Source organism: Mya arenaria, chromosome 7 (assembly GCF_026914265.1).
Source record: "Mya arenaria isolate MELC-2E11 chromosome 7, ASM2691426v1".
NCBI classification, from domain to species: Eukaryota; Metazoa; Mollusca; class Bivalvia; order Myida; family Myidae; genus Mya; species Mya arenaria.
Genome location: NC_069128.1, coordinates 65,603,657 through 65,618,594, shown reverse-complemented (window position 1 = coordinate 65,618,594; position 14,938 = coordinate 65,603,657). Strand labels below are relative to the sequence as shown.

At 36.1% G+C, this 14,938-nt stretch overlaps 1 protein-coding gene across 1 annotated transcript in view; it reads left to right on the top strand.

Annotated features, from left to right (window-relative positions):
- LOC128240725 (sacsin-like) overlaps positions 1-14,938 on the top strand; it is a 36,619-nt gene that overhangs the window by 9,702 nt on the left and 11,979 nt on the right. Inside the window, exons 3-6 of the mRNA XM_052957521.1 lie at positions 3,254-3,426; positions 3,858-3,974; positions 4,231-4,378; positions 7,455-8,990. Coding sequence (XP_052813481.1) covers positions 3,254-3,426; positions 3,858-3,974; positions 4,231-4,378; positions 7,455-8,990 — 1,974 coding nt within the window. The remainder of the gene's footprint in view (positions 1-3,253; positions 3,427-3,857; positions 3,975-4,230; positions 4,379-7,454; positions 8,991-14,938) is intronic.

Genomic DNA, 14,938 nt, shown 5'->3' with positions numbered 1-14,938 from the left:
AGTGATGGTCTCTTTTTAACTTATTGATTGCCTAGATTGTCTGTCCGGACGATAGTTTGTAATAGGTACACAGAATTTGAATATGAATTGGTGCTCGTGTTTAAAAATATAAAATACATACAATTTCCTTTAACTTATCAGGTCACGACATGCTCAATTGTTAGCTTTTGTGGAAGGTGGTCCAAAGTTCGTCGTCAGCAATTACTTCGTACGACATCTTCTAACCGCTTGGACAAATTTTACCAAAGTTTACAAGTATTATCCTTGGTTGATACTTTTGATCGAAGAAATATGTTCCATGTCAACTTTGGTTGCCATGGCAACCGAAAGGGAAAACATTAAAACTATTTCCTTCGAATTTACTAGACCCTGAGATTAGATTTGTGGCAAGCAGCATTTACTAGATTATTCAAATCATGACCCTGGGGCCCGAGGATCACTTGTTTTACATTGACTTACATAAGGAAAATCTTCTCCAAAACAACAAGGCATTCATGTCAGAAATTTTGAATGTAGCATTGTCTAAAGGTTCTCTACCAATATTGTTCAAAACATGCCTCTTTGTTTAAATTGGCCCCGCCCAGTTAGTCACTTGTTTTAAATTAAATTATATAAGAAAATACTTTATAATCTTCCCCCAAAAGACAAGGCTTAGAGGTATGACATTTGTCAAGAGGTCCTTAACAAAGATTATTCAAATCGTTTCTCTGGGGTCAAATTTTGCCACGCCCTGGGGTCATTTGGTTTCCATTGACTTTTATAAGGGAAATATTTAAAAACAAATATACCTCAAAATGACATTGCCTAAAGGTGAGCTATTTGTTATGTAACATTGTTCTTTAGCACTCAACGGCCTACTAAGCAAACATTATTTTCGTTTGCATTTTTTATTCATGTTATCATATAAATTCTTAGCAGCAACTTGCTTCCTTCGCAACCACTTCTTCCTTTATAAATCATATGCCTCATTAGCAGCCATCAATATCTTATCAACCAGATTTTTTCTATGTGACCAATGACTATCTCGAAAATGGCTTGCTTCCTAGTTAACTATCACATTCATCGGCAAATATGGACATCTATAGCAACAACTAATTCTTTAGCAAAATCTATTTATCTTAGCATAAAATGGCTTGATAATGGCTTGCTTCGCTGGTTCACTTAACAACCATAGACACTCTTTACATATTTTTTTCAAAATGTATCAATTAAAGACGCACTTTATTACAAATGCCAACTCATAAATACACAGCTTATTGTTATAAAATGTTGAAATTGTAAGATGATGTAGGTAGGAGCACATGGGCAACCAGAGTGAACGATCTGCTGTTTACGTAAAGTTTTGGAAATGTATCGGTCGCTCTGGATGTTGGGGACATAGATATGTTTACACTTTTATACTTTTAAGCAGCGTGTGACAGTTCGTCACCTTGGTGCAGTAACTCAATAACTACATATATAAATAGAAGCAGATAGTTTTTGCAATAAGGTGACGATTACTGATTGTTTGACAAGAAATTTGTACAACCATATATAGATACTTTTTCGCGTTGTGACAATTACACATATTTAAAATTACTGACAACCCTTGAACATATTTAACAATCGACCATCCTTTTAAGATTAGACGGGTTTTAGCAGGCTTTAGAGGCTCTATTAAAATATACAACGTTAAGACCAATTGTTCTTGCATTGTTCCACACACTTATATGTGCAATACTTATGTGAAAAACTACAGAAACAAGCTCAGTAGCCAAGAGTTTAAACATGAACTCCGTTTAATGGCACAGGGTAAAGACATAGAATACACACAAAAAACACATACAAGAAACATGAAACAACGGCACAAAACTCCACAAACAACACAATGCATATATACTATATACATAAAAAAGTCATTGAAAATGCGCGGCATGCGTCTTCCGTGTATCCTCAATGAACAGGTATAAGAACAAACTATATTTTTAATTTGTACCAGGGGCGGATCCAGGATTTGACTTTAGAGCGACGCAAGACGTAACTTAGGTTGTAACCTATTGGCTTGCGCCCCTCCCCCAGAACCGAAATCTATTTGGTTATTTTGGTTCTTGGTTTAAAGTGTGGGCAATGGGTTTTAGGGGTACTCTTTTTGGTCTTATTTTATTACTTTTTTTTCCAACAATAAACGTTGAAAGAATCTTGTTTTATTTTATTATCAAATGAATATCAACGATGCATGTACTTTAGAACAGGACTCATATTTTATTTCACAATAATGACTGCGATTGAATATAAATCAGTCAGGCAAGCAGAGTGGCACAATCATATTTGAGCTGAGTTGGAAGTCTTTAGCAGCCACTAACTTCCTTAGCAAATACTTTTTGTCTACGTATCCAATGATTTCCTTGGCAACTGTTTGTTTCCCTTACCAACCATGAAGCTCCTTAACAACTACAGTTTTATAAGCAACCGATTAGTAACTCAACAATGCCTTGTTTCCTAAAAAAACATCAAATTTCTCGGCAACAAAGGACCTTTCTAGCAAACACTAATATCGGTCAGAACCACCTGATTTTATCTTATGAGTTCCTTAGCAATTACATTTCTATTAGTAAACAATGACTGCCTTGACTTAGGCTTGCCTCCCTTGATATGATCGCATTTGTAAGCACCAACTACCGCATTTTGTCTAGGCTACAATAACATCCATGGTAATAACTCGATAACCTAGAAATCATCACTTTCCATGACGAAAGTCTTGGATATCCTTAGCGACCAGTGACTTAGCAACAACTTAAGGCATTAACAACCAAACAACCAAACATTTATTTGGCAATAGCTTGCTTTCCTAGTTTCTTTATATACTCATTATCTTCGACGGTCACCGGTCTCCGATACGACACATTATCAGTAGTCACAGTGGTAGGTAGAAGCTATGACAAGTATAGTAGCAGTAGCAGCAGCACCATCATCATCATCAGCAGCAGTAGTAGGAGTAGAAGCAGCAGCAGCAGCAGCAGCAGCAGTAGCAGTAGCAGTAGCAGTAATAGTAGTAGTAGTAGTAGTAGAAGTAATAGTAGCAGCAGCATAACCAGTAGCAGGAGAAGTATTAGGAGAAAGACAAATAGTAGTCACAGCAGTAACAGCAGCAGAAGTAGTAGTATGACGACGTTTAGTCAAGTGAAAAAAGCGGATTTATATAAATATTTATATAAAAAACTACAGAAAAGCCTAATGCTTGATATATTCATATTCATTTGACCAATCTTTCCAGCTTCAACGAGTGACGGGAGACGGAAAGGGAAGAGGAAATCAACCAGTCAAGACATGGATAAAGACGTTGTCAAGAAGAAGAAACCAGTCTACTCTGGCTTCAAACAGCCGACTCTTATTGAACAACTGAAGTATATCCTAGCAGAATATCCAGATGGAGGACAAATATTGAAGGTTTAAAGCGTTTCTTTATTTTCCATTCACCCAAATCAAAATCAATCCAATAAACGATATTTCACAATAATGCTGCTGTAAATCCAGATTAGGATTTGTTTTTTCGCCATTTGGTTTCTAAAAACAAAGTTTTGTTATAGCATTTTTGTCGTCGTCGGCGTTGGTGTCAGCGTTATTGTCTCACAAAATACCTTAACTTTGGCCATAAACACAGAACTGTTCCAAAACTGTTCAATGAACAAGGCATTCGTTTTACAAAACACAAACTATGCATATGTTAAGCATGGCTCAATACACTGGCCCAAACAATTGTCGGCCAAGTTCGTTAACAAACCACGCGACATTGGGGCCGTCAACTATTTGTAATCAGAGATGGTGAAACATGGGACTGTCTATAATTCCTTGCTACAATAGAGGTGTTTGTCTTGAAGGAACTGATACAAAACGCCGAAGATGCAGGGGCAAGAACGATGGGCATACTTCTGGACGAGAGAAGACTTAACAGGACGGACGAAACAAGTCCTGCACAATACAAGAAATTCTTTCAGGTATAATTTCGGTCAGTTCGTACTGATATTGGTAATTGATGCTGCCACTGACAACAATCTCATTGTGCTGTTTGGAACCTTATACATGTACATGCTTAGGATATATTTGGAATGACAACAACGAAAATGGTAATGATGGATATGACCATTATTAATGTGGCAATTCATCTGACAATCATTCAAATATATGTATAACAACAATGTGGATTATGTTATTAAGATTGTTGACAACTACTTTAATAATTTTCATTTGAAGGCTCCTGCCCTTTGTGTTCACAACGATGCCGAATTTACTGAACAAGATTGGCAAGGAATCACAATGCTATATAACAGTGTAAAGAAGTCTGACAAACTGAAAGTTGGACGTTTCGGACTTGGGTTCAAGTCGGTTTTTCATTTGACAGGTTTGTTTATATTATTTTAGTGTTTTTTTATGCAATTAATATTGCTTGAGAGTGATATTAAGTTTGGTGGATATAATTAATCGAAAACTACAGGGTTAAGCCCGATAGTAATGAAAACGCTGAAAGTGTTGAAAGGCTGTTGGCACGGCAAACCTTTTTTTTTTTGACAAATTTTTTTTCGAGTGTCCCAAACTGTAACCGATAAGTGCCTTTCATTACGTAAGAATAGGCCAAGTAAAATGATGATTTTTTTAATACAATTAGCTAGTTCCATAATAGTTAACTGATAAATCGCAATGTACGAGAATATATGAACATTGCTTTCATATCGCAAGTTTAAATCAAACCGATATCAGGTAAGGACGTTTTGACTATTTGTAGGAGGTAAATTTTAGTCAACACATTTCCATCATATTTAATTTCCTATTCCCTCGGTTCCTAACAAAGAATTATTTTAAGTGACACTCGTATTAAAAATCAATATCATCAATATAGCAAGCATAAATTTTGAAAATTTAGAAACACCGTGGATTCTTCACCTTTCTTTCAAAATTAAACACGGTATCCTTCATAAGAACCATTGTTTTCGATTTTTAGTCACCCTTTTCGGTAAATCAAAACAATTGTATAATTGAGGTACTGATCTTGTTTGGAGTAAGAGTGCAATTTTTAAGATTCTTCGGCTTGTTTTTAAATTCACATTGACTGTACAAACCTTTGAACGTATTTAAAGAAAGTGGCCTTTGAATTTTCAGTATTTTAAACCGTTTCACACCATATTAGTCCCATTTTGATAGCCCGACGCATGGAACGTCTTTGCTGCCTCATTATACTGGTCTACGTACTACCATGTGCTTACCCCATTATGCTATGTATACTTATCAACATGTTAGGTGCATTTCTCCATTTCGTTATGTGCAAACTTCTTTATGCTATATGTACCGACTAATATGTTAGGTACGTTCTATATTTAGTTATGTGCACATTTCATGATATTATGTATTAAACTGATAATTATATTTGGGGCATTCTCCATTTCGTTATGTGCAAACTTCATCATGCTATGTGTACCAACTTATATGTTAGGTACGTTCTATATTTTGTTTTGAAAAAAAACAACATTATATAAGGTATACTGATCATTATATTAGGTGCGTTTTCTGTTCATGTACTCATTTTATTATTTTATGTGTACTGATTAATATGCTAGGTGCGTTCTCCATTTCGTTATGTGTAAACTTCATTGTATCATGTATACCAATCATTGTGTCTTGTACATTTTCCGTTCTGCTACTTGTATACTTAATTAAGTATGTGTACGAACAAATTTAATACACTGTTACAATATGCTCTTTCATGAAAAATCCTATAACTCCAACTAAAATGTGTTATAATTTGTGACCATTTGTAGCTTTTTAAAAAAGTATAAAAATGTCCTGTTTTTACTTTATTACTTTGCAACCATTAAATATATAAACTCCATATTGTATATACTTATTTTCAGACAAGGCATATTACTCCAAGAGTAAGATTTATGGCCCTTTATAACTTTTTAACAATTACGCATTTTTCTTTTTTTTCTTCTAACTTTTAAACATTAAGATATCAAACTCCATACACTTACTGACTTACTGACAGTAACAGTATGCTCAATTATGACAAGTTATATAACTCATTCATGAATATTGAAATATTTATAGTCCTTTGTAAATGTTTAACAATTACACATTTCGTTTCTTAATTTCTTTTTAACCATTGAATGTATCAACTTAAAACATGGTCTTACTCAAATTAACAATATGCTCTTTCTTGACAAGTTATATAACTCAAACTTTAATATTATCATATTTATAGGGCTTTGTAACGAAAGAACAAAATTAAAAGTTTTGAAAGGAATTGACACTTGAAACATCAATATATTAATGGCAATGTGGCTTAATTGAAAGTTAAAAAGCCAAAACTCTGACACCAATTGTCACAAAAATAGACATAGCGAAATAGAGAATGCCCCTCTTACATTAGTCGGTACACATAGCATAATGGAGTATGCTCATAACGAAATGGAGAAATCACAAGATACAGTAATCGTTTCACATAACACAATGAAGTATGCACATAAAGAAATGGAGAATGCACCTACAGTAGCATAATGATAAAAACACAGAACATAATATAGTGTTCACATAACAAAATGAAGGATGCACCTTACATGTATATATGTACCTTAATGGAGTATGCACATAACCAAAACGGAGAGTGCAATGATCAGTACACGATATATAATGAAATGTGCACATAACAAAATATAGAACATGCCTAGCATATTAGTCGGTACACATAACATAATAAAGCTCGCACATAACGAAATGATGAATGCACCTTTCATGGTGATAAGTGTACATAGCGGTAAGCACATGATAGTTCTTAGACCAGTTAAATGAGACGGCAAAGACTTTCAATTCCGGCGCATTAATTCATTTAACATGTCATCTCAAAAAGTAAACATGATGATACCTGATTTCGATTTGTGGTACTTATGTCTGTAGGCCTGCGTCAAACAGTATTAAAACATAAGCAATAACCTGTTTATATGCACAAGGCTATGGCCCAAAAGCTCCAAAACGTACAAACAACACAGAGTTTAAGGTGTTTTTGAGAAAACACGTGATTATTCCCCTGATGTATTAGGTTTGGGGCGACATCTGCCTAGTTCCGTAGACCTGCCACACCTTCCGCTCTTGTACCGCTTACTCAATTTTCACAAATTAGATTATTTATACACAGTTTGCCGTGCTTTAGACAGGTTACTTTTTATGTCTTAGCGTTTTGATAACATACAGGGGACGTATCAGACAAACGCATATTATCAATTCAGAGTCATAGTCAAATAAAAAAAATAATCGTAAAAAAGAAAACACGAGCATTATTCCAGAATAATGGACGTGCATGCTGTCTTTGTCGTTTTGTGATATCGTGAGTCTCTCGTTTAGTGTCTTTATGACCTTGACCTTGTTTCATTCCCTGTAGTTTCCATTGCATAAAAAAGTAAAAGCATATGGAATATCTATATTTACAGATAATCCTTGCATAATCAGTGGGGAACGCATGCTGTTAATGGACCCGCTTAAACCGGCAGGTTTCGAAACGGTGATCATGGATATAGGAGATCTCGACGAAATAGAAGGGTTTGCTACAAACGATTTAATACAAGCGCTTAATGGTAAATTTGGCTTCAATCAAGAAACACTGTCATCCGGTTATTTCAGAGGAACGCTGTTCTGGTTTCCTCTCCGCGAAATTCCGACTCCGCTATCAGACAACTTGTACACGGTGGACAAGGTAATGAATTTATTCAGGGCGTTTCAACAGGATTCATCTAGCATCCTCCTTTTCTTGAAAAGTCTTTCAGAGGTAACATTGTTTAAGGATCAGTCCCAACCGCCAGAGAGAAAAGTGTATGCAAAGGTTAAAATAGCGGCCTCTGGAGTAAAATGCTTGGCACAGAGAGCTACATTTGCAGACAATATAAGAAATATGACACCTGAAAGCGCCGACATTTTTTCCTGTTTGGAAATCCCCATTGAATGCTTTTTTGACGGAAATAGGAGTACAAATGCAACTTGGCTTGTTGTCAATTACGTTGTTAGTAAATCGGCTTCGAATGAACTTAAAATACTCATGAACGATAAAAGCATTGGTCTAAGTCCATACGTCGGCGTTGCTGCTCCTATGACCACAAATACTCAGTTCAATGGTCATATATTCTGTTTCCTGCCTCTTCCGAAAGAAGGCTCGAAACTAACAGGATTGCCGTTCCATGTAAACGGTTTCTTCGCCCTTAGCTCCAATCGACACCACTTAAAATGGGAAACTGAAGAAGATAAAGATCAACAGCAGTACGATAAGAATGTCCATTGGAATCACCTTATGGCATCAGAAGTACTGCCGCGAGCTTACGGATTAATGTACAATGCTGCTGTCAGTAGAAGTAATACTTCTGGAAATTCAGAGGAGGATGTCAAAAGGGTGTATGGCCTTGTACCAGATCTTGACAATGTTAATGAAAATTGGAAAAGTTTAGCGGCAAATGGCATAAAAGTGATGCAAACCGAATATACTGTTTTCGCAAATGATGTTGGGGAATGGAATATGTGCCAGAAATGCGTATTTGGAACAGCTGGAACGTTTGACTCAGAAGAAATAAAACAGTCAATAAGAATATGTTTGAAACGGATAGGAAAGTCTTATGTTGAACTTGATGACATAACATTGAACACTTTACGGACGGTCTTTTCTACGCAAGTAGTTTGCCTCTCGCCAACTCTGATTGCAAAATTTCTACGTGAATCGAACGCATACAAATGTCTCGCCAATGACACAAAAATGGACGTTTTCGTTTATATCACAGCAGATGAACAATTTGATCTACTGCAAGGACTGGAACTATTGTCCCTTGCAAATGATAAATGGGTCAGCTTTGAAAAGGACGGACATACCAAGTACATTACATCTGCGGAAGTGATTGAGATTTTTCCAGATTTTAAAGACCGTTTCGTTATGGCAACTCTATCATCGAAAAGCGCCAAAGCATGCCAGTCTATAATTGATGAAGGTAAGTGAGAAGGTTACAAATATTTCATTTGTAAATGCTTGCACAGATCAGTGATATTGTTGATCAAAAATTAAGTGTTGATAGCATACTTGAAATATTTAAAAACTCATCAACAGCTTAATTTATGAAAAGATAATTTAATGTCTGTCACTGAATATCCCAGGGAAACAATTGCATATGTCAAATCCATTTCCCGATTTGGCCAAACGCCCTAACCATTGGAACTTACTATATGTAGTTCGCGATTAAATCCTGCAGGCTAATAAAAATCGAAGTTGGATCTTTAGCTTTAATACCATATGCATTTTAACGGAGTTTCTACCTAGAGAAACCTTGATTTTAGAATGATATACGTCGTTATTCGGGCGGTCGGCGTCAATCTTACCTATGGAACGGAATAACTTTCGCTTGACATATCTTGACCACACTTTGTATTGGAAGAGATAATATATACCTTTCATGGGATAGCGTTTGGGGCCCTTAGGTTGAAGTTCAAGGTCACTTATACTAACATGGGAACACGTTTCAAATGAATAACTTGAGTAAGGGTTGACATATCTTAACTGACATGGTATTTACGAGGAGTTTACGGCGACATTTTATAGTATTGCGTATTTGGCCACTGCGGTCGAGGTCAATGTAACTATTGCTAAAAATATAAAAACGGTTGAAAATAACTTGAGTTAAGGTTGACATATCTTGACTGAACCTGATATTTCGGAAAAGTTTATGATGACTTTTCATGCAATTGCGTTTTTGTCCCCTGGAATCAAGGTCTTGGCCACTGTTAATCATTATAATAGAAAAACGGTTGAGCTCAAATAACTTTAGTTAGGGTTGAGCCTCAGGGGTCAAGGTCAAGGCCACTGGTAGTATAAATAGAACAATAGTTGCAACTGAATCTCAAAATGAAGACTGCAGTTCATCTGTCAACCATTTAAAACCTGGTTTGTCGTATTGTGTCGTTTCTTGTTTCTTCATTTAACTGAGAACCTTTTGAGAATAATGTACAACCGATGTGCATATCTTTTTATATGCAGATTGGGTTTAACGCATTTTACAAATTGATGAATGCAAATTGAATTCATTTCTAGGACGCTATCGCATTTCAAACATTTCTACGGACACACTTCTTACGTTTTTGGGAGAATGTCTACAAGCCTTCATAGACACAAAAATGACAAACTCTTCAAAGTTCAGTTTACCTTGGCTTGAAAAAGTCTGGAGGTTGGTGACTAAACACGGTTTAGAACGTTTTAAAGATTTGCGACTTCTACCACTACTTCAAGAAGGGACATTTGATGGCATGTACGTTGTCAAACTGGTGCCGTTAACATATCGTTATGTCCTGAGCGATTTAAACAATATAACCAAAGGTATGAATGGAAATGTGAAGAAGGCATTGCAGCTTCTCGGAATAACTGTGCTTGCGGTTTTACCGAAATGGCTGTCGAAAAGATATTTAAATGATTATGTTTCACAACTGAATCACGACAACCTCAAAATACTTTTAAATAGGATTGGAAAGAATGACAATGTTCTGGCTGTTAGTACTAAGTTCAATAGCAAAGCAGATGACAAGACAAGAAAAGCCTTCGTGAACTACTTATGTTCTAATGGAGAGCTAGTAAATTACGGTAAGACTCTTTTAGCGGAGCTTGAGATATTCCAAATGATATCAAAAACCAAGGGATGCGAGAAATATGCAAAGTTGAAATTGAAAGGGATGTCCATCGATGAAAAGACTGAAAATGAATTACCTGAAAATATTGATATACCAGTTCAGTGTTTTAGACGTGATAAGACAAACAGCAGTTTGATCAAAATGTTTAATATTACTGAATTGACCATGGATGAATTTGTAAGGATGAAACTACGAGAGATAACAAACAGTGGGTACGCATCGGACACAGACGTCTTTATGAAGTTCTTTCTGAAGCATACAAAGATGTTTAAACCACAAACAGGTATTATTCAAATGGCAACATACATCGCTTTTATCAAAGATGATATCAAACTAAAACGAGCATCAGATTTCTTTGATCCCAAAGATGAAAAACTGAAAAAGCTTTTTTGGAAACAAGATGTATTTCTTCCAGAACAGGACTTACATACACGAGTATTAGATGGATTAAGAACAATTGGATTGAAATCCGTAAAGTGTGTCAGCGCAGAAGACATTTTAAGCGTTGCACAAGTACTAGATACGTTTAATGCAAGTGAAGTATTTGAAGCTAAAATGCATGATAAAGCCAAAGCATTTCTTAACACCATCGAGAGTAACCCAAATCTTCTTCAGCAAATTGTTCATGTTAAGACCACAACTAAAACAAGTCTTGGAGAAGCGATACGGAATCTACAGTGCTTTCCATGTATAAACAATGCAATTTGCAATGTAGAGTACCCAAAAGCATTGCTATTTAAAGATTTGAAACACCTTTATTGTCCAACTGATTTACGACATGTTCGCTACAGTAAGCTGATCGGTTCAATAAAGCCTTTGATCAGTCCGAATTGCAAAGAGATTGCAGAATTTTATGAATGGACTAAACCGCCTTCTATTGAGGACCTCATTGAAAACCTGAACGTTGTCAAAGGGAAATGCACTATTGATACTAAGCATGATGTCGCAAAAGTGACAAAGGATATATATTTAGAGTTAAGGGAAGTGAAAGACGATGTTGTGATTAAAAAAAGAGATATTTGAAGAAAATGCCTTGATCTGGACCGACAAAGGATTCAAGGGCCCATCGCGCTCAATCTTGAAACACACTGTTGGTGACATCATTCTCAGTCCCTTTTTTGAATACATTCCCGATGAATTTTACGATGTACACGGTCTTTTTAAAGCATTAGGAAGTCATCTCACTCAAGATAAACGTGTATTAACGCAATACCTGCACGACATGCATACAAAGTATTTTGATGGTCGATATGAATTAGCTGTTGTATCTTATGACAGGAAGCTCGTCGGTAATGTTCTAGAAAAGCTAGCAATGATGATTAAGAACGATGAAGCAGACAAAGAATGGATGGAACGAAATGTGCTTATAATGATCGACTCAAATGACGAATATACAATTGAATTTGATCACATTTTTAACTGTGTATATGACAAAGAAAGAGACATGTTTGATGATTCAGATGAAGAAGAAAATTTCAAATATGTTCATCCATCGTGTATAGAACACGCAATAAAACTTGGAGTGAAGTCGGTTACACGTCAATCATTAATGGACGCTGAAGATATCGAAGATTGGGGTCAAAACGAACGTTTGACAACACGACTTAATAGGCTTTTGAAAGAGGACTATATTGATGGACTCTCTGTGCCTAAAGAACTCATTCAAAACGCTGACGATGCGGGCGCCACGGAAATAAGCTTTCTCTTCGACGAACGAGACCACATGGGCTATAGAAAACGTCTCATAAGCCAAGAACTGTCAGAGTGTCAAGGAGCTTCGTTGTTTGTTTACAATAACTCAACATTTTCCGAAGATGATTTGAAAAACATTACACGCATAAACGAAGGAACAAAGCAACATGACACCTCAACGATTGGAAAATTCGGTCTTGGATTTTGTTCTGTTTACAATTTAACAGATGTTCCCAGTTTTATATCAGGTCGAAATATGGTCATTTTCGATCCCCATGAGCGGTATTTGGACGAGAACAACCCCAAAAAGGGCATAAAAATACCTTTGTCTAAACGCACATTGGTTAAGAGACATGTCGATCAGTTTATGCCTTTTGAAGGTTTGTTCGGCTGTTCGATCGTAGGTGATTCATTTACACCATTTGAAGGAACTCTATTTCGTCTGCAGCTTCGAACTGCAGTCCAGGCCGACAAAAGTGAAATTTCCAAAAAGGTTTACAACAAGGATGAAGTTATTGGGCTTCTTCATATGTTAAGAAAACATGCAGGTGACTTGCTTCTGTTTTCACAAAATGTGACGACTATAAGAATTTTCCACCTGCGAAAGGATTATGTCTCTTCTGACGATGTAAAGCCTGTGTTTGAGATGAATAAAAGCATAATATGTGATACATCTAGTCTAAAGGACAGATTCTCAGTATTGAAACTTTGTTCACTGACACATCAAAGAGTTGAACATGTTCAAGTTGTCTCACTTGAAACGCAGGTCTCTAATGCAGAGCTTTTAGAATCCTGCGAAACAGGTCATTATAAAGAACGATTTGTAATATCTTGGTATAAATGTTCAACAGATGAACTCCAGTGTACCGATGAAACAGCCATTCCTGTATCGGCAATAGCTATTCCAGATATCTATTCTGGAACGGGAGTACGTTCTTTATCTGATGTAAGTCAGGGATTCTACAATGAAGGGCATTTGTTCTGTTTTATGCCTTTGCCAGTGATAACAAAGTTGCCTTTCCATATAAATGGATTCTTTAGCGTTACTTCAAATAGACGATGTTTAACTCTTGCGACAGATGAGGATACGACGGGTAATTCGTATCAATGGAATGACAACTTACTTTCAACATGCACCGTTCAATCATTTGTGAACTACTTGCGTTTCTTAGGCAAACAAGACGCATATGGTTCGACGGTATCTGACACGCGATATTATGGAACTTGGCCAGAACCTGGGGAAAAATCAGTCGAACCCTTTGTTAAGGCATTTTACACCACCGTCTTGCAAGATAAACCAAGTGTGTTTAGAAGCAAAGAAAGCCAATCATACTTACCGTTCAGTAGTATTTTAGTGCTCGACAAAGCAATACGAAACAAAACAACGATAAAAGAAATCTCTTTTAATTTTTTTATATCTGTTCCTATCTCTAATGAAAGGATTGTAGTGAATTTGCCTACGAAACAGCTCGATATTATGATTCATTATAATCGCAATGCTTGTGAAAATGTCTTAATAACGGAGGAAATGTTGTATATTCATTTGCTAGAAAACATAGGCAATGAATATTGGAGGGGGAAAACGGATGAGCGCAATTGTATACTACGGTATGCAATCTTGTGCCAAAGCGGATCCGTTCAAGAAAAGTTAAAACGTGTTTCCTGTATCCCCACTCATCCCAATGAACGTCTTAAAGGAATCGAAGAACTTATACATCCATATAAGGACTTGGAAAAACTGTTCGTAGAAAGTGAAGAAAGATTTGTGATTAAAACCAATGGATTTAGAGATGAAAATGTGCTTAACAATTTAGGAAGGTTAGGTATGATGTCTAATACGTTGACTGACGAATTATTGATTGACAGATGTAAAAGTATAGAACTGTTATCACAAATATGCTCGCATTGCACATCGTTACGTATAGATGCGGTTAAACGGTACCTAAATAAACATTTGACGGATAAAAACCTATCACTTGCTGCAGAAATTCGATGCTTATTTATTATTCCGGTGCAAACAAGACTGCCCGAATGGAAATTCTCATTTCAATCGGAAAATAGAGATGACTTGAAAACGGTCACAGCTTATTTGTGCCACGAGCACAGAAAAAGGAAGAAACCTGAAAAAACTCTGATTGGAAAGCCTTGTACGTTATATGAAAGTCGCTTTCTGTATGTAATTGGATCCGTTGAATGTGTTGTAGACAAAGATTTCAAAATTAATGAAGATTTATCAAGAATTTTAGGCATTAGATCGCAGGAAAGTTTTACTGTTAATATGTTGCTGCAGCAGTTAAGTGTATTAGCCGACGAATATAAAGGGCCAACGAAAAGTTTTAACCTAGTGACTAAGAAAATAGTGAATCAGGTGTACTCTGACTTGGATATAATGTTAACGAAACCATCATTACAGGACAATCTGCAATGCGTCGATAGAAACATGACGGGTGTGTTTCACAAAAAAATTATAATGTACGGTAATACATTTTACCACGTGAAACAAGTAGCTTTGCACATGGAAACTGATTGCATGCCGGAACTTTGCCTTTTGCAAAACTTATCGGATTTAGAA